The 27,647-nt window shown below is 40.4% G+C and overlaps 3 protein-coding genes across 3 annotated transcripts; 2 read left to right on the forward strand and 1 right to left on the reverse strand.

The window, feature by feature from the left end:
* Positions 1 to 165: 165 nt before the first annotated feature.
* LOC139952517 (nuclear transcription factor Y subunit gamma-like) lies at positions 166 to 14,559 on the forward strand. The gene is made up of 9 exons (XM_071951665.1): positions 166 to 273; positions 2,618 to 2,718; positions 5,664 to 5,735; positions 6,176 to 6,289; positions 7,956 to 8,051; positions 8,735 to 8,890; positions 10,306 to 10,455; positions 11,188 to 11,301; positions 13,270 to 14,559. Exons 2-9 carry the CDS (start codon positions 2,620 to 2,622, stop codon positions 13,354 to 13,356), a joined length of 888 nt encoding a protein of 295 aa, XP_071807766.1. The 5' UTR covers positions 166 to 273; positions 2,618 to 2,619; the 3' UTR covers positions 13,357 to 14,559.
* Positions 14,560 to 14,689: 130 nt separating this feature from the next.
* Positions 14,690 to 17,880, reverse strand: LOC139952518 (protein EOLA1-like). The gene is made up of 3 exons (XM_071951666.1): positions 17,702 to 17,880; positions 16,631 to 17,101; positions 14,690 to 15,368 (listed from the first exon to the last, which is right to left on the reverse strand). Exons 2-3 carry the CDS (start codon positions 17,067 to 17,069, stop codon positions 15,163 to 15,165), a joined length of 645 nt encoding a protein of 214 aa, XP_071807767.1. The 5' UTR covers positions 17,070 to 17,101; positions 17,702 to 17,880; the 3' UTR covers positions 14,690 to 15,162.
* Positions 17,881 to 17,961: 81 nt separating this feature from the next.
* LOC139952366 (uncharacterized) lies at positions 17,962 to 26,134 on the forward strand. The gene is made up of 5 exons (XM_071951479.1): positions 17,962 to 18,023; positions 20,879 to 21,139; positions 21,780 to 22,196; positions 23,249 to 23,446; positions 24,812 to 26,134. Exons 1-5 carry the CDS (start codon positions 17,990 to 17,992, stop codon positions 24,880 to 24,882), a joined length of 981 nt encoding a protein of 326 aa, XP_071807580.1. The 5' UTR covers positions 17,962 to 17,989; the 3' UTR covers positions 24,883 to 26,134.
* The last annotated feature ends 1,513 nt before the right edge of the window (positions 26,135 to 27,647 follow it).

Consider the following 27,647-nt stretch of genomic DNA (forward strand, 5'->3'; position numbering starts at 1 on the left):
CAACACAATTCAATAAAGCAGGTTTGCTTACTGATGGAAATACTTTATTATGTTTCCAATAAAAGTCAACACTGCCCAACCCCTGTAGCAGAATGGAGAGTTCCATTCAGCGAGTACGTGGTGATGGTGTGTGTGTGTGTGTGTGTGATGTACGTGTACATCCCCCCGTATACTATGTGAGCTGTATTTTGCTCCACACACTGACGCACACTCACACTGTACACAAATTTCAGCTGCACTAAAATTTGTGACTGGAAAACCTAGACAAATAACGTAAGTATCCCTTCTTCTATTCCACTATTTAATCTCCATAGGTTCATCAGTTTCACTCGCTATGTTTTGGTGCTATTTTTGATAGACATTTGGATGGTATTTGGGCTTGAAATGATGTGATTTCTTGGTGAGTTCGCGGGGAGTTTGTCATTGGCTAGTGAGAGGTTTTACTATTGCTGTTTGATTGGCCGTCGCCATTTTTCATTGTCTCCATTGGTCAACCTGTCGTCGGTGCAATTTCGCGGGTACCTTGCTTTATTTAGGCCGTGTAGAATCTGGTTGCAGCTGTCGTTCGCGTACCAGCTAGTATTTCCTTGTTGTTTTCGTTCTCCGATCGGATTGGGTGCAGCAATTTGCAGACTCGGGAAGATTTTACTTTCCACTAATCACGACCGAGTTATCAAATTAACACAATTAACGTTCATGAGTTAGAATACGATTGGTTTGGGATGAGAACAAGGATCTCAAGTCAATGATGATACAAAGTATTTTTAGATTGGATTCTTGACAGTCATGCCAATTAATAGTTAGCCAGACAGGGGCCAGGCCTCGATCTGCTGAGAAAAAAATCCACCAGATCACAAAAGGCCCGACTTGTTGGCCATGGTCAAAAGGTTTGCTGGACTAGAAAAAAAAAAGATCAGGAATCAAAATGGAAAAAAAAACAGCTTTTCTTTTTCCTCTTTTTTATTCGGACAAGTATTTAAAGACATATTATTTTAAGACTGAAAGTAAAAAAAACTTCTTAGGAGAGAGGATTTATCTAACTTGTCACTATATAAATATGAGGGTTCAAGAACTACCCTTGCTTGTGGAAAAGATTGGAAATGAAGGGTATTCTAACAAAGCAAACATTTGAACCTGATATTTCAATTGAAAAAAAAACCTCAAGACTGCCGGACACATAAGCTTGGGCAATATCGATTTATTTTATTCACGATATATCGCCGACATTATATCGCGATATTCGATATAACCGCGATTAATTAAATTTGACATCATCAGTCTTCAAACTCCAAGTGAAAGTTGTAGAAGAGACAGTCAGAGCATAAGAGAGGTGTTCTAATGACCTATTATTCTGGTTTTACTCCAAACCTATGGGGTGCAAGATGTCTCAGCTAGCAAATACATCGCGATATTTAATCGATATCGCGATATTTCGATTAAAACCAAATCCATCCGATATCGAAATTGTTTCCAAATTAATATCGCGATATTCGATAATATCGTGATATCGCCCAAGCTTACTGGACACTTCTGCTAGTTGCAATAACGTAACCCTCCTCCCGACGGCCGCCAGGCCGGAGGGTTACGAGTTTTGAACCTGTCGCATCAAACACATTATTTTGTTATTGGGCTAAACCATTCTGTAAAAGGGGTGTTACAATGTTACAATGTTGCAGTGCTACAGTGCATGCGTGCCATTATGAGTGAACGGCGTGCAATGCAAACAGACAGCGCTCACACGCACTGCAACATTGTAACACCCCTTTTACAGAATGGTTTAGCCCCCCCCCCCCCCCCCAAACAAATGCGTTTGATGCGACAGGTTCAAAATATGAACCTGGGAATTTGCTCTGGGATCTGGTAAGTTTTTTTCCATTTTTCTGCGAAATATTTCCTAAATGGTGTTTTGAGTTTTGAGTATCATGGCAGGCTGCATTAGACATTGCATATTATGTTCGTACCCTCAGAATTTGTGTCATGATTTTTGAAAGTGGTAAAAATGGGGCAAATCTGGTGACTAGCTGTCGAAATTGTACGTATTGGACCAGATCAACCGTTTCCGCTCGATACAAACACGTAACCCTCCGGCCTGGCAGCCGTCGGGAGGAGGGTTACGTTATCGCAACTAACTTCTGCATGCCTGGTCATCGAGTTGACTACTGGCCTCAAGTCTGTAGTCCAGTGTAAAATTTGAGCCCTACAACCAGTGGTGCTGGAAATGGAGTGTCCAGTTTGTTGCCAGTTTAAAATAAAATTACGGTGTAGACATTTCAAAATTTTCAGAATTTAGACTTTTTTTGTGTCTGACAAAGTAGTCGCTATATCATTTGCCTGCTTAATAGCGTTTATTAAGTAGGACAAACTGGGTAGGTAAGTAAAAATTAGTTGAACAAAGAATACAGAGCGATATTTGAGCGTACAACCTCTGACGGATGAATGCACTTTTAGCAAGTGATTAAAAAAAAAGGCAACCATGCTAGGGTCGCAACAATGTCAGGCCATTACCTATCTTTGCATTTATACCATCGGTCCTTTTGGTCAGTAAGTTGTTTGCAACAGCTCATTCTATTTTCTCATCTACAATGATGTTGACAATTTTTTTATTTTTTTTATAAAGCCATGGAGGAAACAACGATTTCTGACGATGCTTCGTCAGCCCGACAGGCACATGAAAACTTCTGGATACAACAGACTGACAACATCAGTAACCTGAAATATGTGAGTTGCTACAATGTTTTTTATTCTGTATGTGACAACAAATTTTCTTTTTTTGCTCAAACCCCAGCCGTGACACTTGTGTCCTCAAGCAAGACACTTAACAGGCATGCAACTCTTCCGCGTTTCCGCGGAATTCCGCGTTTTTAAAAATATGATTAGCGCTAAAAAAATACATTCCGCGGTTAGCGCGATCTTAAGATAAATTCAACAATGCATCGTAACGCATGGTCTGGCCTCTGCCTCGGTACGCAATCCATTCTACTGCATGGTCAATATAAAGCCCACAGCAAGCAATGCATACGTTTACACACTGCGTGCGGTCATTAATAGCCGTGTTTACGGTCGAAAAATCTGGAACAGTGGAACGCACCCCGTGGCGCGGGCGAGTTGTGTGCTAAACCAAGTTATTATACAGCCTTGAAATGAGTCTAAGGTCGTGTCTTCGTCTGGTCCCGCTGTTTTGCAATAGTATGTGTGTGTGAGTTAGTTACCAAACGTACATGTATACTGTGTGCTTGTCTCACATTGCGTTACGAAACAGTCGCATCTTCAAACGTCCGTCAAAATGACATCCAAAAGAAATTATATTTTAGAGCGGGACCGAGTGGTACCTGGCCAAATTAAAGCCATAGATAAAGGAGTAAAAACTACCTGGAAGTGGTTCTGGTTGGGAAAAAAAAAGACGTAGACGGTAAACTGCTCTCCGAAACCGTCCGGAAAGTGGACAAGCCAGGAATGGCATATTGTGTGGTGTGCAAGAGGGAGATTTAACGACGGCAAGCGGGGACAAGTGGCTCGCACCGACCATTGTAAGGTGGCAAAGCATCGGGAGTTGATTAAGTTGAGGAAAAGTAACTATTGTTTCCCAGGTAGTTATGAAATTTGCATAAAATTATTATTCCCCCCCCCCCCAAAAAAAAAAAAAAAAAAAAAAAAACGATTTTTTTTTTTTCTTTTTTTTTTTCTATTTTTTTTTTTGGGGGGGGGGATAATAATTTTATGCAAATTTCATAATTACCTGGACAACAATAGTTAGTTTTCCTCAACTTAATCAACTCCCAATGCTTTGCCACCTTCGAATTACGGTGCATACATAGGCAAGGTGTTTTTTCCATGTTATTTTAGTTGTATAAAACACTCCACTTTGTCTTACATGCTAACAATGAACCTAAGAGCATAAAAAACCTCAACACTTTTTAGGGTACCATTGTGGGTCTCGAAAAGTTTCCTCTTTTTTTTTCATCGGGCAGTTGCATGCCTGACTTAACCATAGCTTCGTCCTTCGGATGGGTCGTAAAGTCGTTGATCCCATGTGTTGTGAAACGCATGTAAAAGAACCCAGTGCTCTTATCAAAAAGAGAAGGGGTTCGCCCCGGTGTTCCTGGCTGAAGCTGCTGTATGCGCCCTAGCACCTTGTAAACCCTTATATGGTGCTACATAATTGGTTCTCAGAATTCATCACTTCAATTAATAATAATAGTAAAAAAAGATACATCAAAAAAAGTGTGGATTCCTGAAGATTTTTGTTACGTTTTTATATGTAGTATTGCATGGTCCTCGAAAAAACATCATGTGGATCATACGTGAACAATTACACAAGGCAGTTCATACTAAATTGCCTTAAAAGTTGATGCTGCTTGGGTTCTACAGAACCACTTCCAAATTTTAACCCTTATTGTAATAACAAAGGAGTGGTAGTTTTACAACAATCATTACTGATTTTTACCTAAGCAATAGTCGGCACTGTGATTGTTAACTAAAGAGTACCTTTGCGTAGAATAACAGAATTAATATTTATTGATACAATGGGATCCATTTCTGGATGCATTCTACACTGACCTGATTCCATTCTTCTTCTTGCAAGCTTGAGTGCAGATCCAACTTTGCGTTTAGACACAACTAAAGTACTGCTTGATTTCTCATCAAACAACCCATGATTTGCAAGAAGATGATTTTGGGCATCTGCAAATAATGTAAAGTTCCTTTAAAAGGGCTACATGTGAATTGTATCTTTTTCTGTAATGAACATGGGAGGCAGCAGGTCATATATCAACCACAGTAATGGATGTACATGAAGTTTAATGAGGCCAATGATCATGAGTAAGCATTTGATAATTTGTCCCCACCCTTCAGAAAGGTGGTGTCATCCGTTTCACCAAGGATTGATGCCGGCAGCGGGACACAGTGTTCATCTAGTTGAGCACTGGTCGAAAACATGTGGGGGGGGGGGTCATTGATATTGTGTCCCCCTTCCTCCAAAAGTTAAAGGGACATGTAAGATCTACATGCAGATTTGACATTGTTGTACTGATGTGGTGTTATATCTTTTCGTATACCTTTTTGCGTACCTTGTTTGGTAGAAAGTGCGCTGTATAAGACTTTGATATATTTATATTATTATCTTCTGCTAATAAGTAGTAGTATGCCATGGAAAGGGGGCTTGTTTTAAAGAAGAAATCGCCTCAACGAAAGTGAAGCAGCTCTTTTGCCCCAATAACGTTTTCACTACTTTTTTTCGGGGCTTGTCCCTAATCAAGTAAGGCCCAGTTTGTGGCTGATCTCATTCTCAACTACAGGCCTGCAATTTCATAGGGCAAGGCCATTTTCATTTGGCAAAGGGCACCTTCTTTCATTAGGAAATCTAAATTCAATAGACAACTTTTGAAGGGCAGGTTGGTCAAGACCAGGGCAACAGAGGTGGTGTCCTTCTTGGCCTCTGTGTAATTCCATGCCCTCAACTGTGAAAGGGTGCCCAAAAAGTCTCGCTGCTCAATGGACCCTGTAAAATTTGATGCATACATGCACGTGTCATTGTCACTACTCTTTACTGAAATATGAGGGGGGGGGGGGTTCATTATGTAGTAATAAACATCATAACCCTCCTGGTTGTGATTTGTCATAATTGAACGAAATTATTTGTGAAACTTTCAAATTTTCTGTTTCAGACTGACTTCAAAACCCAGGAGTTACCATTGGCAAGAATCAAGAAAATCATGAAGTTGGATGACGAAGTCAAGGTATAAGTAAAACTATATTAGTCGCGACTAATTTTTTATTCCCAAGATGCATTGCAGTATATTGTTTTGTCGCAGGCCCAATATAGTAAAATTCATGCTGAAAGGATTGTAGAATTGTATATTTTGTGTTATATGCTGTCATGACTCATGAATAGTCGTGAGCGACACAATTGGTTCGCCAAGCAGGAAGTCTTTACTATTTTTGTAGTAGTCGTGGCTGCACAATTAATTGAATAGTTGAAAAACGGTAGTCGCGACTTCACTTTGAAGCAGTCAATAGTCGCGACTTTGACACTAGTCGCACTAGTCACCCAGGCTTAGACAAGTCATAGTGCTTGTTACTTTTTTGAATCCCTAGATTTCATTTACAGGAAGATAAGCATGATAAATGCCTGTTTGACCATGAAATCAAATGCAATCTCTTCTTTTTACCCCCCTAGATGATAAGTGCCGAAGCCCCAGTGCTTTTCTCCAAAGCAGCTGAAATGTTCATTGCAGAACTTTCTCTCAGAGCGTGGTTGCATACAGAGGACAACAAAAGACGTACATTACAGGTGAAGAACAATTTAAACTGTTTCATTGTTTTTGCCTGACCTCACTTACTAGATTATCTACAGTAACAGGCGTCAAAATTTATCTATTAGAGGGCAAGGCCATTGTCATTTTGCAAAGGGCACTTTCATCGTGTCCATTGGAAAGTTTGAAAGCCTATGGGAAACCTTAGAAGGGGCACCTAGGCAAAGACCAGGGGCTACAGAGGCCATGACCTTCGTGTACACATGACAACAATTGCCTCTTCTTTAAACTCGATTTCAGTGTGGGTGCGTGGCAAACTTTTGAGCATATCACACAAGGCCTCTGTGCGACGCTCACCATGTTGGCAGAGCGGCCATTGTTGCATCGCGCAGGGAAGAGAAATTTCATACTTTTTACAAATAATGCTTTATTTTTCTTGAAATGAAATAAGTCAGCTTACGGAAGCAGGGAATTCTGTGTCTACAGCAAGCGTATTTCACGAGTAAGCAGCGAATTTTGGCCTCTGTATGTGCATACTCCACGTTACTAGGCATTCTACGCTTACAAGTAGGCCTGGGCGAATTATTCGAATATCCGGTTAATGGCGAATAGGTTTTCCTATCCGTAACCGCGAATGCCTTTTTTTTCTTAACCGGATATCCGCATAGGGCGCGAATACCTATTTACAAACCGGATAATTCTGTAATTACAACCGAGTAACCGGATATTCTTTAATATCCGAATATCCGCGGACGTCGGGCGACAACTGATATGAATATTTTGTCTGAATCCTTATGAAACTTCTATTAAGACAGCATAAAACAGCATATATTAAGTATTTAACTATGCTCACCTCCGTGAAGAGTTAAAACAATGACATTTCTGACGTAATTTGTTCAAAGATTACAAAAGTTTTCCTTCACGTAGAGTCAATCACGATCAAAAGAAAAAGCAAATCGCCATCTTTAAATTAGATCCGGTCATTTTTATGAGTGAACCGAGTGACACTGTCTAAAACTAATATCAATCCGCCCATAAGATCTCATTCACAAACGAACAGCGCCCTCTAGCGGCAAAAAAAAAATATTTTTAATTTTTTTTTTAATTTTATTTTTTTAAATAGGGCCCTCTAGCGGCAAAAAAAACTATTTGAATATCCGGTTAATTTCGGATAGTTGGCCAGCGGTATCCGAATAACAAAAATTCACTATTCGCCCAGCACTACTTACAAGGCTAACGCAGAAATTCGGCGCTTGCACGTAAGCGGGGAATCGTGATCGTAAGCGCAGAATTCGTCGGGTAGCAGAGCCATGAAATTGGGCCCTGTAGTGTTGAGTTCAATGTTCTAAAAAGCTCTTTGGAATCTATCAGTCTAGGGGTTACCAAACGGTGGACTTTCTATCCTTTCAATGGTACCTCCTAAGCTCTGCATCACAGTTTAAGAGGTTTTTTTTGTCAGCATGGACTCTCTTCTCTTGTCTTGCAATTATAGAGATTTTGTACAACAATTGGGGACATATAACACACACAGATCTTGACTCCCAAATTCGTTGAAACCAACCAATATTGTTGTATAGTTCAGTTGAATTTAGTCAATATGTGGGCGTGGACTTTATGTTTCCTTTGGGGGTATGTTGATCTCCTAGGTTGTTTCTAGTTGGCCTTGTTTTTATGTTCTTCTTGTTTTTGTTTTTACCTTAACAGAGGAATGATATCGCCATGGCAATAACCAAGTGTGATCAGTTTGATTTCCTAATTGACATCGTCCCTAGAGATGAACTGAAAAGCACAAAAAGAACGGTGAGTGACGTGCACGAGACAGTGCCATAATGTACATAACATTGAGATGCTTCTTTATACATGTAGGAGTATAAATCGGGTTATTTGCAACCGATACAAATATTCTAAAGAGTAGTCGTATGCTGTAAAATTTCTTGAGAGTTTCAGAATTTCTCAGACAGCATTTTTTGGGAGGTTTGTTACCTATCTTCTCTTTTTAGTTGAAAGCAGCTTTCCCAATTTCATACAAGCTGTGTTTACCAGTGAAAACATTTCTGTGCTTTCTATAGCAGAATGTGCATTTTAAGTGCCTTCCATAAATGCAGGGATGCCATTTTTCGGGCTATAGCCAGAATTGTGACCGCCACGGCAACCCCAGGGCTGTACACTTGCCAAGGAGCTGAGAAAGGTTTAAGGAATGTTATTGACTCAACGACCAGGGGCCGATTTCACAAAGAGTTAGGCCTCGTCTTATCTCGAGTTAGGACGAGTAACTCTTCCTAACTTAGGATTAATCTTAAGGTCTGCATGCTACAGTGCAGGGTTGGGACTCGTCCTAAGTCCTAAGATTAGTCTTAAGTTAGGAAGAGTTTTGTGAAATCGACGGCTGGTCATTTATGAAGAGTTGATACATTTTTTTGAAAATGCATCATTATAAGAACTAGTTATTATGATATTTGTTGTGTTGTGTACTTACAATGTAGGATGGTCAGGTGCAGCAAGCAGCCATGATGCCAGAGCAGGTCCAGTACTACTTTCAACTATCCCAGAACCAGATAGCCCAGGCTTCTACGACAGGAGCTCCTGCTACCACTCCACAAAACCTTGGCACTCTGATCGCAACCACACAAGCTCAACAGGTTAGTCAAGGCTAGGACTGGTCAAGGGCCACATTTCATAGAACGGCTAATTTTGTGATTACTGTACTATTTCCATTTCGTAGCACTACTCCCGAGAAGGCTCAAAATTGCACGGTCAGATCCTGATCGCCCTAGCGTTCCAACTTATTTCTCTTTGATCGCTCTTTTGGGGTCTTGACCGCCCTTTTCTCAAATTGCAAGATCAATGCAGGGTCCAGCGGGAACGGGGCTTTAAGTGTCACATTTGTATTGCTTAGACTTACTTGACCATGTTCTCAGACTTGGACTCGAGCACCTATGCTTGGGACTCAGACTAGTGTATTTTTAATCAGACTCGCAGAAAATTGATAGTTTAGACATGAGTATCTTGCGAAGTCGCAAGAACAATTTCAATCAGTCTTTATAGGGACTAAAAGTACCTTATAAGGTACTGAATGATAAAAACATAATTTTGTTGTTGTATAGACATTTATTACTCTTTGAAAGGTTTTTAATCGAGTAACCAGTGATGCGAAATTAAGAATTTGTAAACTGCTAAATGTGAATTTGTCAGATTTTTGAAGTTTTGTAAGATGTTTTAAAACTCAGGTGACTTTTGACTTGCACTTTGACTCGACCTTAGTTACTCTTGCATGAGAGACTTTTAAGACGCTTGGTGGCAGCAGACTTACCAGGTAGAATCCAATGCTCTTGGTAATGTGCGCATGTGCAGAACTACGTAAACAATTGACATGTTCTGGTAAGTCTGCTGCCAATAGACTGTGCAACCTAATGGAGTTTTACGTTGGGGAGATTTTGCTCTGTCAATAATTTTAGTTTAACATAAGTTATGACTCTAAAAAGTGAATATGTTCTTGGGAATGTAAAAATAAGTGATTAAAAACAGAAAAGTAAAATCAATTCAACAAATTAACGAAGAAAACTAAAGAAAAAAACTTGACCTCCAGTTTCCGGTTTACTCTAAACAATTAAGAATATTACCCAATTGACGTTCCCATTATCGCTGAACCTATGTGATGATCGCACCAATTGGACGTGATTCACAAACGGGGTTTGTTAGAAAAACCATCCAGGTCGATGTCGAACAGCAATCCTCGTCCCGATAAATGTATAATATTTACGTTAATTTAAACAAAACAATTATTATGTACACAAATTAAAATAATAATTATACAAAAAGTACGTTAAAAATAATAGTCTTTAAGAATTTTTTAACAAATAACAATTTCAATTACAATTTGGTTTTGTACAAAAATATACTTTTTTTCGAATTAAGTTCTCGTTTTCGCTACGTGCGAGACTTGCACAGTCTATTAGCGCTCCAAAGTCTCCCATTGAACTCAAACTCGATCCAGGATGCCATGCAGGGTACACAGCAAAGTTATTACCTACATTGGATTGTTTAATTAATGCAGCAACTGCAGACTGTACAAGTGTCGGGGACAGACACCACCGCTGCCCAGCTAGTACCAGCACAGGGCACTCCTATACAGCTCCAGCAAGCAGGGGGCCAAGCAGCAGGGAGCATCCAACACATCATCACAAACACAGGAGAGATACAGCAGGTGTGTAGTAACAATAATAATGGAGACTTATAATAATGTCTATGTCTTAAAGTGACACTCCTGCCACAGAAAACAATTAAACTAAAGCTGACATCTTGGATCTACAAAATAAGCAGAAGGTGAAACGGTTCTTTCTTGAATGTGAGATAGGAAGTCTCCTTTCTCAGTTTGATGGGTAGTGAGTTCCATAGGAAATGATGGGACTGAGAAAAAGATTGGTGTGAGAGGGACACTCAAAGAAGATTTGTGTATCCAGCTCTCTTATGGTTTGGGTACTTTTTGTACAACACAAAATACAAACATTTACATTAAACTTACATGGTTTGAAGATATTGATAGTAGAAAGCTTTCCTTTAGGTATTACTTACTGAGATGCTGTAGTTTATGAGAAATGAGTAAAGCAATTTCACAAAATAGATTTTCGTCTCAGTGAGGTGAAAATAATTTAGGCGAAACAGATTTAGGCGACTCTCCTGAAAACACTGCTCTGTGATTTTCCCTTTTTTTTTTTTTTTTCAAAAAATTGCAACTAATGAAGCTGAAATTTCTACAGATAAAACAGTTGGCTGTTTGTGTCATAATTTGGTAGCAGGAGGGGGGTGGGGGTGGTAAAAATACTTGAATTCTGTTGGGCACAAAACAGAACAAACAAGAAATAAGATGTGTTTTAAAATTATTGTAGTGTAGGCAAGTCCTTGATTATTCCTTAATTGCTTGTATTATTTTTGTTAGGTTCAACTTCCAGTCGGTCAGCAGATACAGTATGTGAGACAAGCCCAAGGCCAGCAGCAACAGGGTCTACAGCAGGCCGGTCAAGAGTTTGTCACCCAAATCTCCGGTTCACAGGTCAGTATTTATGCCTGACTGGTTCCCTGTCCTTATTCGAAAGGAAAGAGACAGCCACAGCAGCCGATTTCACAAAATGCTAGGATTAATCATATCCATAGAAATAGAACCCGGAGAACGCTGAGCTCGGCCACCCTCTGTGTTGTCTGTGGACGTGTATGGCAAAATGATCATCGCGTGACACGCGTGTATGGCAAAATGGCAAGATGTCACTCACATAGACTGTTTTTCGTGTGTTCATTGGTCAATGATGACGTCACTGTATGGCAAAATATTTTGCCATACATGCGTAAAAAAAATGGGCGTCCATAAAAATGGTCTCACAATGAAACCGCACACTAACGAGACACTCAGCGTTATAATAGATGTTAAATTTGCATCGGGGGATAAAGAATATTAATTTTTTTTTTTTTACCCATACACCGATGTGTGTTAACACTGTATACTCGGTACTTCCCCGAGTTCTGTGAAACAAATATCACAGGCATGTTACTCGGGTGGGATCCGAACCCACGACCCTTGCAATTCTAGAGCAGTGTCTTACCAACTAGACTACCGAGGTTGCCCGGTAGCTAGAGGCAGTTCGAATCCTATGTTTTGGCAACGGGTACCGCAACAATATAATAGATGTTAAATTTGCATCAGGGATAAAGAATATAAATTTTTTTTTTTTTTTACCCATACACCGATGTGTGTTAGCACTGTATACTCAGTACTTCCCCGAGTTCTGTGAAAAAATATCACAGGCATGTTACTCGGGTGGAACACTCGGCGTTCTCCGGGTTCTATTTCTATGACCATATTAGCCTTGCTCAAGGCAGTCGAATTATTCACTCCGAAAAAAGACCGCCGCTGTATAAAAACCCACCCGTATTCACTGTGCGTAAAACCCACCCGTATTCACTGTGCGTAACATCGCACGACACGATGCCCCCGTACACTATCCGCATGCGGAGGACGTCAGGCCGACAGCCTTGTAGGATCTGTGTTGAAGCCACTGACCTCATTACTATAATAAGCGAAGAGTTCCCACGGTCAGCTCATTACCATAATGCCCGCGAAAGACGAGACATGTTTACCTCACACACCGCCACCATGGACGCATGATAGGGTCCAAAGGTCGTGATAAGGGAAGTGCGTGATTGGACGTCAAAATGAATAATTCATTTGCCTCGCATCCTGTGTTGTCTGATAGGTCTGACGAACGATATACATATTCATGAGCTGCATACTAGCATATCCTCGAGCCCCCCCAATTTCGTCCACTATTGGAATTTTTTCAATACAACACATTTTAACGGGAAGATACAGATCCGACAAGGCTGTCGGCCTGACGGCCTCCGCATGCGGTTAGTGGTGTACGAGTGCGATGACTTGTGTGAACAGTATTCGTGCGATCTGACAGTGTGTATACGGGTTGGTCATTCGGTGTGATCGCACACACCATGCACAGGGTATACGGCGGGTGGGTTTACAGCTGCGTCTTTTCGGAGCGAATAATGCGACTGCCTTGAGCAAGGCTATGACCATATCTCAAATTAGGATGAGTAACTAGACCGGCCCACTGATTTCGTTGGATACAATGATTCAATTGGATAACTGTGTTGTGATGAAGCTTTCCATATCTGTCTTATGATTGGTCCAAGGTTATGTAGTGTCAGCTTGCAATTTCGACTGTCTGTATGCGCAATTATTGTGTGTTGATTGTTGTGTACATGTAGGGTTGATTTATTCACTATGTGATACATGTGTATGTGTGAAATGAATGTGAAATGAATTTGCTTAGATCTGAAGATCCGCTCACGGCTGTTATCTTGCGTAAATTACAAACCTTGAAGTAAGTACCTCGAAGTCGGTGTGATGTCAGGTGTTCTCTAGATAGTGACCTTTGTTTACTTTTATTTTAAAGGGGCAAAATAGTGACAACTTATAAAAGATTTTTTCCCTCTCTTTATTTTTATTTCACAGCCTCCGATCTACCAGATTCAGACCGCAACCGGTACACAGCAAGTGTACTTACAACAACCGACAACAACGACAACTGCAACACAATAACACTCTTGTAACAATAGTGATTTTTTTAAAAAGAATAACAATTTAATATTTATTTGAAACTCAATTCATCTTTTCATCTGGTGCTGCAACAGATGAAAAAATTATGCACCATTTGTCATTTTTACAGATATGCCTTATGAATCTCATGTGAACTAAAAAATTAACAGACATATCTGAATATTGTTCGGTTTGATTGAAGATGACATATTTTGCCCCTTCCCCCGCTTGATATCTCTTGAAACCTGGACTCTGCATTTAGTATAAATTTGTGAAATGGTTTTATTGTTACTACTAGCTGGGACTTTTGTTAAGTCGATAAATTTCTGTCGCGGTGATAGTGATAGGGCTCTGTTTCTACTCTAAGCCACGAATTAACCCATGGCACCCGAAACAATTGCAGTAATGCCCTGTGCTTTTGCTGTGGTGCCCTTTGCAAAACTCCAAAACAAGTTGAAATTTTCCTCATAGGGGTAGCCCTAACCAGAACAAAAATTGCTTCAAGAGCAAAGTTCAAGGCCTGCAACTATCTCGCGAGAGACTGCTGCTTTGCCCAAGACTACCACGGTCCCGATTTAACAAAATTTGTACGTATTCAATGCACATTTGTATTTAGTACATTATTATGGTTGCCATGGCAGCCAATTAAACCGCCTGGACCTGTCCATTTTATCAAAGGGTGGTAATTCTATCGAATACCGTGAATACACTGAATGTTTAAACTTGAGAACATTTGTAAATAAGTTTCGTGCTGTAAACACCTTTGAACGGTAATTTTTGAAACTTTCACTGGTGGCTTTTATTGTATCTTTCTTGACAAATGCCAAACGTTGATCCTACCTTTAATTTAAAACAATGACTTTCACTAACTCATTCCAAAGTATTTTCAGCAGATTGATGTTTTTGACAGTCATAATGATAAGATCATAAACATAATGTATGCAAAGGATTGAAAAGATGTATTTTTACCCTCTTAAATATTTGCCAAGTCTGGAAATACATTTTTACTTTGTTATAAAGATCAATGAGATACACAGTTCACTTGTTGGTCTTCGTTCAACCTCAGTGAGAGTTTGATTTGGCTTGTGACATCAGATGCAAAAGTTCTGTATGGAAAGTAGGATGATTACAGCTATTTGTTCACTACTCACTTGTACTTGATTACATGAAATAATGTATAATAAAGAAAACATTTACTATATAAAAGAGTTGACTGTTGTTTGTATGTGTAACCATGGAGGAAGGAAGATAAGGAGCTCGAATGAAGGGACTTCAAAAGTCAAACCCATGGTACTGTGGTCGTTTAACGAAACCTTGTAATCACCCACATACCTTATACAGACAATGGGCGACCTGGCGTATGTGACTTTGCGCATGCTCACTTGGTTCTTCACTCAACTATGGTGTATGGATATATTACAGGAAAAAAACTTTTTTGAGACCCGATATAAATTGTGTACACTAATACCCACATTTTGAACCACCGCTAGTGACAGGAAAGTCACAAAAAAAGTAAAAATATGCCATGATGTTTCCGTGAAACACCACAAATGTGTATAAATTATTCACAATTCTTGTCTCCAATGATTCAACCTTACACGAAGGCAACGACGCAGTCTGGCGGTACCACACCTTCTGTACAAAGAGATTTATTCCTGCTCACTAATCGGCTGTCCAGCTGGAGGTCTCCTATCTTTTTCCACTGGTCAGACAGGGTATTCTTTTGTTACTCTGCAGTTTTGCGGGTCGTCCGAGCTTCTCTTCCTTCCTCCATGGTGTAACCAACCAAAACTTAATATACCATTTGCCTTACAAAAAGTTCAGTGGGATATTGACCTCCCATATTCCCCTTTGACCCCTGACCTGCAACGGTCTCTTTAACCATCTGGGATTGGACAGTCTAGTGAGGTACTTTTCATGAAGTGGTCTGAGGAGAGAGTTCTTCTCCCATTCTGTGATCTGGTCTTCATCACCAACAGCGGAACACTGCCATGTTTCGCCTATATCAACCAAACCTAGAAAGAAAAAAACATTGTGTACAGCACATGAGCACATGTAGATAATCATAATAATACTATGTGAATTTGTTTAGAACAGTGCCCACTTTAAAGGATTTGGGTACATTTTCAAAATGTCCATAGACTTACATTAAACTTACACAGTTTGAAGATAATGATAGTGGAAAGCTTCCCTTCAAATATTACTGAGGTGCTGTAGTTTTTGAGAAATGAGTCGAACAATGTCATGAAAGTAGGTTTGTAATGCTTAAAATAATTTTGGTCTCATGAGGCCAAAATTATTTTCATGACATTCTTTTACTCACTTCCCAAAAACTACAGCACCTCAGCACGTAATATTTTCAGGGAAGCTTTCTACTATCATTATCTTCAAACTGTGTAAGTTTAGTGTAAATCTGTGGACATTGTGTTTTGTGGACAATGTGTCAGAATTCTGTGCAACTACCCGGTAGTCCAGCTTGACTGATTGCCAAACTGCTGTTCATTAACCAATCACATAGTGTCATGGTGGTATTGTTGACTTGTCTCGTTTTGAGTACTGGCCCATCACTGAAATTACTGGCCTCGAGCTAGTCGTATGGTAAAATTCTAGCCCTGCTCAGACCGGAGCCTTGCATTGAGGTCCTGTCCTGGTCTGGAGATTAAAACCACTGAGTATGCAGGTTGTTTGTAGAAACATAAATCTTGTTTAGTTTGTTTAAAGAATTTGTTTTACCAACTTGAGTCTTTTCAATGATTTTCTACGCCTTTTTTTAGTGATTTCAGCTTTATGTTACATTCATTCAAGAAAATCCTCATGTGATCAGAGTTCAACAAAGATTAAGAAATTCGGAAAACAATTATGCTGACAAATTACAAGCTGTATTAAAGCCAGTGGACACTATTGGTAATTGTCAAAGACAGTTGGTGTGTCTCAACATATGCATAAAATAACAAACCTGTGAAAGTTTAAGCTCAATCGGTCATCGAAGTTGTGAGATAACAAATCAAAGAAGAAAAAACCTTGTCACACGAGGTTGTGTGCTTTCTGATGCTCGATTTCGAGACCTCAAGTTCTAGACCTGAGGTCTCGAAATCAAATTCGTGGAAAATTGCTTCTTTCTCGAAAACTATGTCACTTCAGAGGGAGCCGTTTCTCACAATGTTTTATACCATCAACCTCTCCCCATTACTCGTTACCAAGTAAGGTTTTATGCTAATATTATTTTTAGTAATTACCAATAGTGTCCACTGCCTTTAAACCCTGTTTTCTTCCTTACCAGCAACAACTGCTCGTCCATGCTTCTCACCATCCTTAATAAACTGATTAATCTTCCCCTCTCCATGCTCCATCTGCAACATGGTCCTCCACTCTTCCCCGTCCCAGTCCTTCCACGCCACGTGAATCGCGACTGTTCTTCCCTCTAGCTTCTCAAACACCGGAGTCCATCTGGTTTCGATCGTCTTCAATCCGTTAAGGATAAGACCTGCGTAAGGTTGCCTCGCTGAGATGCAAGGATATGTCTCATGACCAAGCAAGTTTTGGTCACCCTGACCCTTAAGAGAATCCACATCATCTTGACTACAGTCTTGAGAACCGGTATCGGGTAGTTTTTCTTCGGAGGATGAACTGCAAGTTTGAGGTGGTGGCTTTGCTTTGGAGTATGGAGCATGACGTCGCTGCTTCGCCTTCAGAAGAACCTCTGCTTTGGTTGCCATAGTAACACACTACTTAAAGTTAAGATGATGCCCTTGAAAAGAAAAAAGGAAGATTGGTTTCATTTTTTCAAGAATGAATATTAATGCATGAGATGTTGTTACATTTTGCAGCTCGATGATCTGGCGATTGGTTGAAGTTGTAACACATGTTATCCTGTATTTTGCCATAATTTGACTGCAACGTTGGAATTGTTGTAACCCACTGTCGTAAATATAGTTGGGATAACGAAACCCTCCTCCTGACGGCGAAGCCAAAATCAGAAGAAGGGTTACATTATCGCAACTCGGTCGTTGGCTACATGGAATTATATCTGAAAATGCTCACAAAAATGAAAAGGGAAAAAAGGAAAATGCATGTTGATGTTGGAATTTTTACAATGTAGTAAAATATAACAATCTGGCTCTCTATATTGCGGCTACAAAATGATAAGAACATTAAAAATAGGAGGGTGGCGCCCCTGCAGCATCACTTTAAACATGAACACCACCACTGACGAACCTTAATACCCACATACGGCATTGACTGATGATAATTAATATAAAGCAAAAAGTTGTACACAAATATTTGTGTACAAAATAAATTGTATTCCTTAATAATTAATGAAACTTACTTCTAATTTTAAATCACTCACCAAAATTATGATCACTATTCACTCTTAAAACGTCCACACTTTCTTCACCACCGTAGCTAGTAGTCACATTGTCAACATAATAACGACAGAAACAGTTACTTTTTTTCTTAATAATAATAGAGACTGGCACTTTCTGTATTGAACTGAAGTTGAATTATTTACACATCCACATGTTTTGATCAAATCTTAATTTGTTATGGTTGTAGCGCCACCAAGCGTTCCCTGTTTGTGGAGGTTAATTTAGTTCTAGTGTTGAAAAGGGTCATACATGTGAAAATCAGACGGAAAATGTCTACAAGTTTTACAAGGAAACGAGAAGCTGGTGAGTTATTTATCTTTTTAAGTATTTGGGATGAGACCAAACTAAAGGATAAGGATACCAGTGGTAAAGAAATCGACATGATAAGTTAAGTTTTTACAACGGTTTGTTTAGTGTTTTCTTAAAAACATCTGAAGACTGAAGTGAGTGTCTGCCTTCACCTTTTCTTCACCACCACGAGTTTCCATTTTATCACGTGGTTAATAAGGTTAATCGCGATTCAGAAACGCAATGCATTGTGGGAAGGAATATGGGGCAGTTTCTATGCAGTTTCTACAACTCGCGCACGCAACGCCTGTAGACCTTATGCACATGACGTCATTTCAGTACGGCGCCCTCGCATTTGAGGTCAAAAGGAGGTTGTTCATTGGCCAATCTATGTGTGCGTTTTGATTGTATCGTCACTGTTTGACCTCAAGGATGGCGGCTGGATGACGTCAATACATAAGGTCTATACCTTTGTGTGGGTTCAACAGCGCCCTCTTGATATTTTGCTATTCGCGATAAACCTTATTATGGAAACCAGTCAACTCGCCCCCAGCCAAATCGCTAACTACAAAGTCGCACCACACATTAGCAAAGTCACCCTCCCTTACGAACTCGCCCCTCTCAAAGTCGCCCCTTTCCCTTACAAACATGTTCGCTCACTGACTAAATGACGACAGGTAGGTGTAGACTGTAGGTCCTTATTTAAATTTTAAAAATTGTATGTCCAAATTGTCTTCAATTTCAAGCCTCTCCTCTCTCAATTGTGTGGGACTGGGAGCCTTCCCTTGAAGTTGATTACTTGAAACTTTTTGAAAGTTTGAGTTGTTTACTTTTTAACTTTGTTTAAAAAAAGCCTACCCTTTTTACTTACTAATAACTATTAATTGTTTTTTAAGATTTAAATAAAAAAAAATAAAAAAAATTGTAATTTTTAATTGTCTTAAAAAAAAAAATTCAAAGCTCTACAGTACACTAAATTCATTATTTATTGTTTACTTTCCTTCAGACTATTACTTTCTTTGGGGATAGGATGGTTTTTGTCTTTATTTACCTGTTCTTAAAGGGCACTGTACACGTTTAGATTGTCAAAGACAAGTGTTCTCACTTGGTGTATCCCACCATAAGCATTTAACAACAAGCCTGTGAAAGTTTGGGTTTAAAAATCAGTCATCGAAGTTGCAAGAAAATGATGAAAGAAAAACACCCTTGTTGGACGAATATGTGTGCTTTCGGATAGGAATAAAAGACTTCTAGCTAGAAGTCTTTTATTATTTTAGTGAGAATATACCTCTTTCTCAAAAACTATGTTACTTCAGAGGGAGTCGTTTCCCACAATGTTTTATACTATCAACAGCTCTCCAATGCTCGTTACCAAATCAGTTTTTAAGTTAATATTTGTTTTGAGTAATTACCAAACGTGTACCTTCCCTTTAAACTACTTTTTTGTTAGCAAGTTAACTTTGTTTTTGTGTACGTATGTAATGTATGTATTATTATATCAATTCATTGAGGAAGAAATAGTTTGAATGAGAAAGTTTTTTTAACAGTTATTTGATTCGACCACTGTGGTGATAGGAATAGGATGGTAATTAATTTCACTTGTTTATTATTTTCTTGTTTTTAAATTAAAAGGTAGGCCTCTTTTGTTTTTTACCAACTCTTTTATTAAAACTCTTGCACATGAGAGCCTCTTTCGAAAGCTCAAGCAAAAGCCTTTGTGAAAGACACTACAAAGAGTTGAAGCGCAGGCCGCAAACAAGCTATTTTACGGCGGCATTTTGCGTGAAATTACTTAATGGCTCAAACTTTTTAAAGGAGCGACTTTGTCCAGGTAGGGCGGGGAAACAAATGGTACAACCTCTGCAAAGTCCCCGATTTCTCGGTAGGGTGAGGAAACAACTTGGGGCAAATATCCGGCTAGCGGGGCACGGTTTGCACATCCCCGTCTATGTCCCAGCTACGGAGGTCCCAAGTCCCCTGGGGCCTTTTTGCGATATTGACAAAAAGTTTGAGCAATTATGTCTACGCAGACAAAATAATCAGCAGTTGCATTGAACACAATCTGAGAAACAATACTGCTGGGCCAGTAACTCTCGAAAGAAGATTCAATATTTAGGGGATAAAATGTGATTTCTTTTTATATTAGAGCAGTCCTTCTAAAAAAGTGAAACGTTTCTCAGTGTGCATTATACTCTCTAAAGCTGCTGTACTTCTTACCATTGAGCAATAAACTTAGTTTATTGCTCCATGTTCTTACCCAAGCACATGAAGTATAGTTGTTATTGCCATGAATTTTCAGAGTTAAAGGGATGCTGCAGTGAATTCAAATAAAACAGTTAATTTTGCTGTCATTTATTTGTGATATGTATTGAACATCAACAAAATGTGTTTTGTTTATTCCCGACATACCTGACTTGCGTAATTAGGGAATAAGTCATGCCCCCCCTTGTTGATTGTTAAACCCCCCCCCCTACCATCGACGTCACGTTGGGAATTCACACATATCTTCGGCAAAAAGAGTCTGGTCCCGAACTACACGCGCCCAGGTACCAGGCCACACAGTGCACACGTCTCTATGGATATAATGCAAACAGCCAGGGGGCCCGACGGCTCGGGTTACATGGCGTTACGTTTAATGCAAATGAAGGCTCCCTTTTATGGGGCAGGGTGGGTTCCCTTAATCTCTTGAAAACCATTTTAAAAATACTTGCGCATTTAAGAAAAAAGTATAGAAAAATATTTCAGGTTTAAAAAGTCATGTTTAATCGTTTAAATGAATAAAAAAAAACCTGCAGCCACCCTTTAATTACTAAACATACACAGTAGGCCTATAGACCCTTTGAATACTTATGTGTAAAATTTGTTGTCAGTATTCACAGCTCATGTGCTCACACGACTCTTCCCATCAGCGGAGAGTGAGCAAGGGGAACCACTCCTACAACAGCTGCCTTCAAAAGACTCTTTCAAGAAGAGTCTTCAAACCAAAATACCAAGTGGTCCTGCTAAGATCTACACGGCTGAGCTCCCCCCTGATGGACTACCACCACCAGAGACACTGGATAGCTCCTCGGTTCCTACTGTTAGACCTAGCGCCTCATCAGAGTCACTAGACTCCTCATCAGAAACTGAAGGTACGGAGCACTTTACAAATGACAGGGCTCGAGTGTAGAAATGTAAAAACTGTACGTCTGAAGTATTCACTTTACATAACAATACATACCATGTGACAGAAAACAGGGTGTCCATATTTAAAGCTGGGTGTCCAAAAGACACACATACACCCTCTGGCTGACACTACACCAGAGGTGGCCCCTGATGGACTACCACCAGAGACACTGGATAGCTCCTCGGTTCCTACTGTTAGACCTAGCGCCTCATCAGAGTCACTAGACTCCTCATCAGAAACTGAAGGTACGGAGCACTTTACAAATGACAGGCTCGAATGTGGAAACGTAAAAACCTCGTGTCCAAAGTGTTCACTTACATTACGTACATTACAATACATTTAACATAAGACAGATAAAACTGGGTGTCCACATTTTAAACCGTATGGGTGTCCAAAAGACACACAAACACCCAGCTCTGGTTAACACTATGCCAGATGTGCCCTCATTGACTTATAGTGCACCCCTTTGTGCCCCCTAAAATCTTACCCTAGTTTCGGCGCTGAGGAAAACCTGATGAGCAGGTTTAAAAGTTTGTATGTCACCTTGATCTTGCTATTGTATTAGTTGTTGTTTTTTAAATTAAAAAATTTGTATTCTATCAAAGATGAGGAAGCACTACCAAGAAAACGGCGACGGAAAAGGAAACGCAAAAGGAAAGCGTTACAAATCAATGATGATGTTGAGACAATTACCAGCAGTTCTGGAAATATAGACGATCCAAGTCCTCCCAATGGAACAAGCGGAGAATCACAAACACAGAAACTCAGAGACTCGGAGATTCACTCCTCACCTCAGGAGGCTGTGACTCAGACGCTCACCAAGAATCAGAGGAAGAAACGCAGAAAGAGGAGAGCCAAAAAAGGGAAACCCCTTCCTCAGCAGCTGCACCGTGCGACAGAATTTATTTGTGATGATGGCGGTGAGGAGGAGGCTGATTCTAATGGGGATGAGGAGTTGGATGGGGTTGCTTGTGAAGTGAAGGAGTTCATGGAGTCTGTCTGGAGGGTGTACTGCTGTGATGGTGAGAACACCTCTTAATAAAAAAAATGTTAAAGTCTTATTGCGCACGTACATGTATCTACCAACAAGGTACTTAAGGCACTTACATGTAGTATATAATACATTTTAAAGAAAGATAACTTATTGAAGGTTGAGACCCAATTATGTAGCACCTTCTAAGGGTTTACAAGGTGCTAGGGGGCATTAAGCAGCCACAGCCAGGAACACGGGGCGAACCCCTTCTCTTTTCAATTAGTGCACTTGTTTCTGTTACGTACATTACACAACACACGAGACCAACGGCTTTACGTCCCATCTGAAGGACGAAGCAATGGATAAAGTGTCTTGCTTAAGGACACAAGTGTCACGACTGGGACTTGAACCCACACTCTGCTATTAATCAGAAATGCCAGAGTTTGACCTCGGTGTTCTTAACCGGCCACGACTCTTGCCTCACCCTGGTAGGCACCAAATTTTATATTTACTCAAGCTCTGGTGTTTGTGATTTAGCTGATTGTGGGTTCGAGTCACGATCGTGACACTGGAATGTTAAGCTCTAGGTCCTGTGTGTTATGTAATGCAAATAAAAGAACCCAGTCACCTATCTTAAAGAGAAGGGGGTTTGCCCCGGTTTTCCTGGTTTGATTAGCAGCGTACTGCATCTTGCACAGCACCTTGTAAACAATTACTTGGTGCTATGTAAAGTGAAAAGATCTAATACTTAAATGTAGCCCATCACACATTGCAGGGTATTATTAGATATTCATAAATACCCCAGACAGTTTCTCTACTCCTATTGGTGGAGAGCGCGTCACGTGGGGGTGTTTAAACCTTTGATAATGACCAGCTGGAGCTGTTTATAACAAGCTGGCTTCTGCGTGTCGTGCGCAAGATTAATACGCGGAACGCAATTCATTGCCGTGCGATAAAGGCCCTCGCCTTCGCCTCGGCCTTTATCACATGGCCGCCGACCCTGCCGGCTTTAAACGGCCGCTGTAGAACTCGTCGCTACCCTTTTATTCCCTTGTATCAATTATTTGGTAATTAATTCTTTGTACTGTAATTCCACCCAAGGGACTAAGAGAAAGGATGTACCCTGTCAGACTGAGCCATTCCATGCTATGATTGGACAACTCAGCACCAATCAGCTGCCAGGAGAGATTCTGACCCAACTGATCGATATCAAGAAATTTCTGGTCCTACAGGATTTTACAAGAGCAGAACTGAAACTGACCGAGCTGAAAGAAAAATCTAGGAGTACTGCAAAGTCAGGTTAGTTTATGGATTATTTTTTTTAAAGGTATGGTTGATATTTTTTTTTTCATCGTTATAGGCAGTGGACACTATTGGTAATTGTCAAAGACTAACCTTCCCAGGTTGTATCGTAATTTGGGTGTGATCCCTGCCTACACAGCAGTTAACGGTTGCATGGCTTCTGACTGGCACCCCCAAACAAAGATATTGACAAAATAGGGACACCGCCAATATAGGGCTAGATAGCTCAGTTGGTAGAGCGCCGGCACGTTAATCCGGAGGTCGTTGGTTCGAATCCCACTCTAGTCAATTCTTTGTTCAACCCCAAAAATCATTTCAAAATTTACCAGGTCAGTTTCCCTTGTGGTTTATATTGATATCGTCACAGTTTGTGTATCTCAACATATGCATAAATAAACAAATCTGTGAAAATTTGAGCTCAATTGGTCACCAAACTTGCGAAATAATACCGAAAGAAAAAAAGCACCTTTGTCACACGAAGTTGTGTGCGTTTAGATGGTTGATTTCAAGACCTCAAGTTCTTAATCTGAGGTCTCGAAATCAAATTCGTGGAAAATTACTTCTTTCTCAAAAACTATGGCATTTCAGAGGGAGCCATTTCTCACAATGTTTTATATCATCAACCTCGCCCCATTACTTGTCACCAAGAAAGGTATAATTATTTTGAGTAATTAAGCTTATTTGTAGGTCCCCAAAAAATCAAAAATATTTACTGTAAAAACTGAGCTTGGTAAGAAGCATTATTAGTAGAAACTCTTTTGAGAAAAGATTCCCTTCGAGGTAGTATAGTGTAGTTTGGATAAGTTTTCACCCAAGTACATACGAATCTGTGAAACTACTCATGAATGCATGAACCGTTTCTTAGATTTCTGAGGGCGGGCGAACCAGAGACATGGTTTGTATACCTGCAGACACCTCGCTAGATGTGAACGGGAAATTTAACATCAATGAAGCACGCAGCACGCAACATTCCCAGTTTGATTTCTACGGCACATGCACGCACCCACACACGCAAAGACGCCATGTTGTTGGTCAGATATCAGAACGGTGACATCATAATCAATTGACCCATTTCACCTGACGACATCATCAGAATAATCTTGGATGCGCCATTTTGGTGGTCAATATCAACGTGTGTTATTCAGTGAAGTGCGCATTTTTAGGTGATGCTGCGTTTACACGTAAGCCTTTCAACCACCAACATGGAGAGCGTGGCATCAGTCGCTGCGTGTGACTCACGTGCAAGGGGTCAATACGGTCCATTGAGCCAAAACTTTTCTTTCACTGTGAATATACTGCAGCAAAGCTAATGCTAATGCTAGCTAATACGTTATTTTTTACATATCTTCATTTCATTTGCAGAAAATGTTTCAATGTTTTCGACATTAGCAGAGTACTGGATGAATGACATACATACAACTGCTCTCCGATGAATATATCTTAAGGAATGTTGAGTTGTTTTCAGCTGCATCGTGACTCAACCAAAGATCCCTCCACAATCACCAACTCGGGTTATTCCAAGATCTGATTGGAGTGTCCTCATGTAAACAGAGTAAATATGCATTGGCCAATTTCGTTTGTGCCACAAACCATGAAAAATTTAATTATTATTAACTTAGGACCAGTCCTAAGTTAGGATGAGTTACTGGTCCTAACTTAGGACTGGTCCTATCTCTTAGCATTGCCTGAGACTAACTTAGAACTGGTCCTATCTCTTAGCATTGCCTAGGACTAGTCCTAAGTTAGGACTACCTTTGTGAAATCCACCCGTATTGTAGGACACAAAACACAACGTCCACAGATTTACACTAAACTGACACAGTTTGAAGATAATGATGGTAGAAGCTTCCCTAAAAATATTACTCGCTGAGGTGCTGTATTTTTTGAGAAATGTGTAAAACAAGTCACCCCAGAATTCATGGCAAGTCTGTTGCTACTGTAGTATTATTCTTTGTAGAACAGAAGTATAGTTCGGCTGGACGCCAAAGTGGGGGTCTGCACTGTGCAGTGTAGGTGTTTATTTATGTTATCTTCAACACTCACAAAAAAACCTATTACAAAGCACATACACAATAACATATGGTATGAGTCACATGTACAATAACAATGTATAGCATTGGCCCCAATTACACGTACAGTAAATTACTTAACCATGGTAAACTTGATGTGATCGGATCAGTATTTTAATTTATATTCCCACGATCTTAATCCTATGCCACATTACATAATTAACTCCTACACCGACTTCTATATGACTTCTACACTTATGCATGTTCTACTCACCAGCCGATGCATAAATAAAAATGACCTATGAAGGGTTTTGTTGATGTCAAAAGTACTTCGCTTCTTCTATCCGTCGTGCTCCGACATAAAAAAGGCTGAATGCGCTCAGACTGCTTCACACAACAAGCAACGTATCAATGCGCGAAACCAAGTCTGACAACAACTCCCTCTAACCATTAAAACAATCTTAGGTTTGGCCCCAGGCAGCGTTACAGCAATCATTAAAGGTAAACAGCTGTAAATAAATGTCATAATGAGATGTGTACCTCCAACTAAATGAATTGTTTGGACTACATTCCTGCCCAATCACATTTCCCCCAGTATGTCTACATCTGATGACTGTTATACTTAAAGGAACACGTTGCCTTGGATCGGTCAAGTTGGTCTTTGAAACCGTTTGTTATAAAATGCATATGGGTAGAAAGAAGTTGCAAAAGTAGAATACAATGATCCACACAAACATGCCTCGAAATTGCACGGTTTTCTTTCTACCTCGTCGACTAACACGGTCGGCCATTTATGGGAGTCAAATTTTTGACTCCCATAAATGGCCGACTGTGTTAGTTCGCAAAGTCAAAGGAAAACCACGCAATTTCGAAGCCAATTTGTGTGGATCATTGTATTTTTGTGGATCATTGTGGATCTTTGTGGATCATTGTATTTCATTCTACTTTTAAAGCATCTTTCCAACCATATGCATTTTATAACAAACGGTTATAAACGCTTTTTATAAACCAACTCGTCCGATCCAAGGCAACGTGTTCCTTTAAAGTGCGCCCTCATACAGAAAGAACCTCAAAGTCCTTAACATGACTAAAACCAGTATCACCATATAAGAAAGAGGATTGTTGTCCATATAGATGGTGAGTGACGCACCCAGAAGATAGTCGCAAAACTTCTCCATAATTGCCCACTTGAGGGCAAGCAACTCCAGCTGAGGCTGCGGCTGGCATAGCATATGACCACTCGTCCTTCCTCTTGGTCTTGGGACAGGACAGCTCCTGAGCCATCTAAGGAAGCATCAGTCTCAACTATGAAGGGCTGTGTGAAATCTGGATAGCCAAGGATCGGTGGTGATGTCAACCAAGCCTTCAATTCTTCCATGGCTCTGATACATTCGAGACTCCATCGGTCGCAGAACTCTTGCTTTTGTCTGGGGGAGGGGCGTCTCCACGCTGAACCCTTCTTACACCCTCCCTTAGTGAGAAGAGCATGAAGGGGTGCTGCTACCTGGCTGAAGTTTCTGACAAATCGTCGTTAGTACCCAGCTACACCGAGGAAAGACTGTAGATCATGCTCACTTTGTGGGATCTTCCATGAGCCTATCGCCTCTGTCTTCTGGGGGTCAGTTGCTATCCCTTGAGCTGATACCACGTGGCCCAGGTAGTTACATTCCTCCTTGAAGAGGTAACACTTACTTGGTTTGATTTTAAGGCCATGGTGCCTGAAGCGTTTCAGGACCGTCTCGTGTCGGAGTAAGTGCTCTTCAAAGCTGCTGGAAAACACAAGGATGTCGTCCAGGTACAGTAGTATCGAGTTGTAGTTCAGGTCACCCATGATTGCTTCCATCAGACGCTGGAAGGTAGCCGGAGCGTTGCTCAACCCAAATGGCATCCGCAGATATTCGTACAGGCCTCCAGTGCCAGCTCTAAATGCCATTTTTGGGATATCCTCATTCTCGATAGCAACCTGGTGGTACCCTTGAGCCAGATCAATTGAGCTGAAGAACTTGGCACCCTTTAAAGACTCTAGTGCCGCCTCAATGCGTGGAAGTGGGTACGCGTCTTTCCTTGTTTTGTCGTTAAGGGCCCGGTAGTCGACACACAGTCGGATGCTTCCATCTTTCTTTCTCACGACGACGACTGGTGTTGCATAGGGGGTTGTCGAGGGTCGGATTAAGTTTCTGTAGGTGTGT

The sequence above is a fragment of the Asterias amurensis genome, chromosome 20, assembly GCF_032118995.1.
Source record: "Asterias amurensis chromosome 20, ASM3211899v1".
Lineage (NCBI taxonomy): Eukaryota > Metazoa > Echinodermata > Asteroidea > Forcipulatida > Asteriidae > Asterias > Asterias amurensis.

What these genes read in the sequence shown, in the direction of transcription:
- LOC139952517 (XM_071951665.1), top strand. Translation starts at nt 2,620, where the DNA reads ATGGAGGAAACAACGATTTCTGACGATGCTTCGTCAGCCCGACAGGCA. An exon ending in ACATCAGTAACCTGAAATAT is followed by an intron (nt 2,719 to 5,663) that starts GTGAGTTGCTAC and finishes TTTCTGTTTCAG; the next exon opens with ACTGACTTCAAAACCCAGGA. An exon ending in CCCAAATCTCCGGTTCACAG is followed by an intron (nt 11,302 to 13,269) that starts GTCAGTATTTAT and finishes TTTATTTCACAG; the next exon opens with CCTCCGATCTACCAGATTCA.
- LOC139952518 (XM_071951666.1), bottom strand. Translation starts at nt 17,069, where the DNA reads ATGGCAACCAAAGCAGAGGTTCTTCTGAAGGCGAAGCAGCGACGTCAT. An exon ending in TGGACGAGCAGTTGTTGCTG is followed by an intron (nt 15,369 to 16,630) that starts GTAAGGAAGAAA and finishes TTTTCTTTCTAG; the next exon opens with GTTTGGTTGATATAGGCGAA.
- LOC139952366 (XM_071951479.1), top strand. Translation starts at nt 17,990, where the DNA reads ATGTCTACAAGTTTTACAAGGAAACGAGAAGCTG. An exon ending in TACAAGGAAACGAGAAGCTG is followed by an intron (nt 18,024 to 20,878) that starts GTGAGTTATTTA and finishes ATTTGTTGTCAG; the next exon opens with TATTCACAGCTCATGTGCTC. An exon ending in CTCCTCATCAGAAACTGAAG is followed by an intron (nt 21,140 to 21,779) that starts GTACGGAGCACT and finishes ATTCTATCAAAG; the next exon opens with ATGAGGAAGCACTACCAAGA.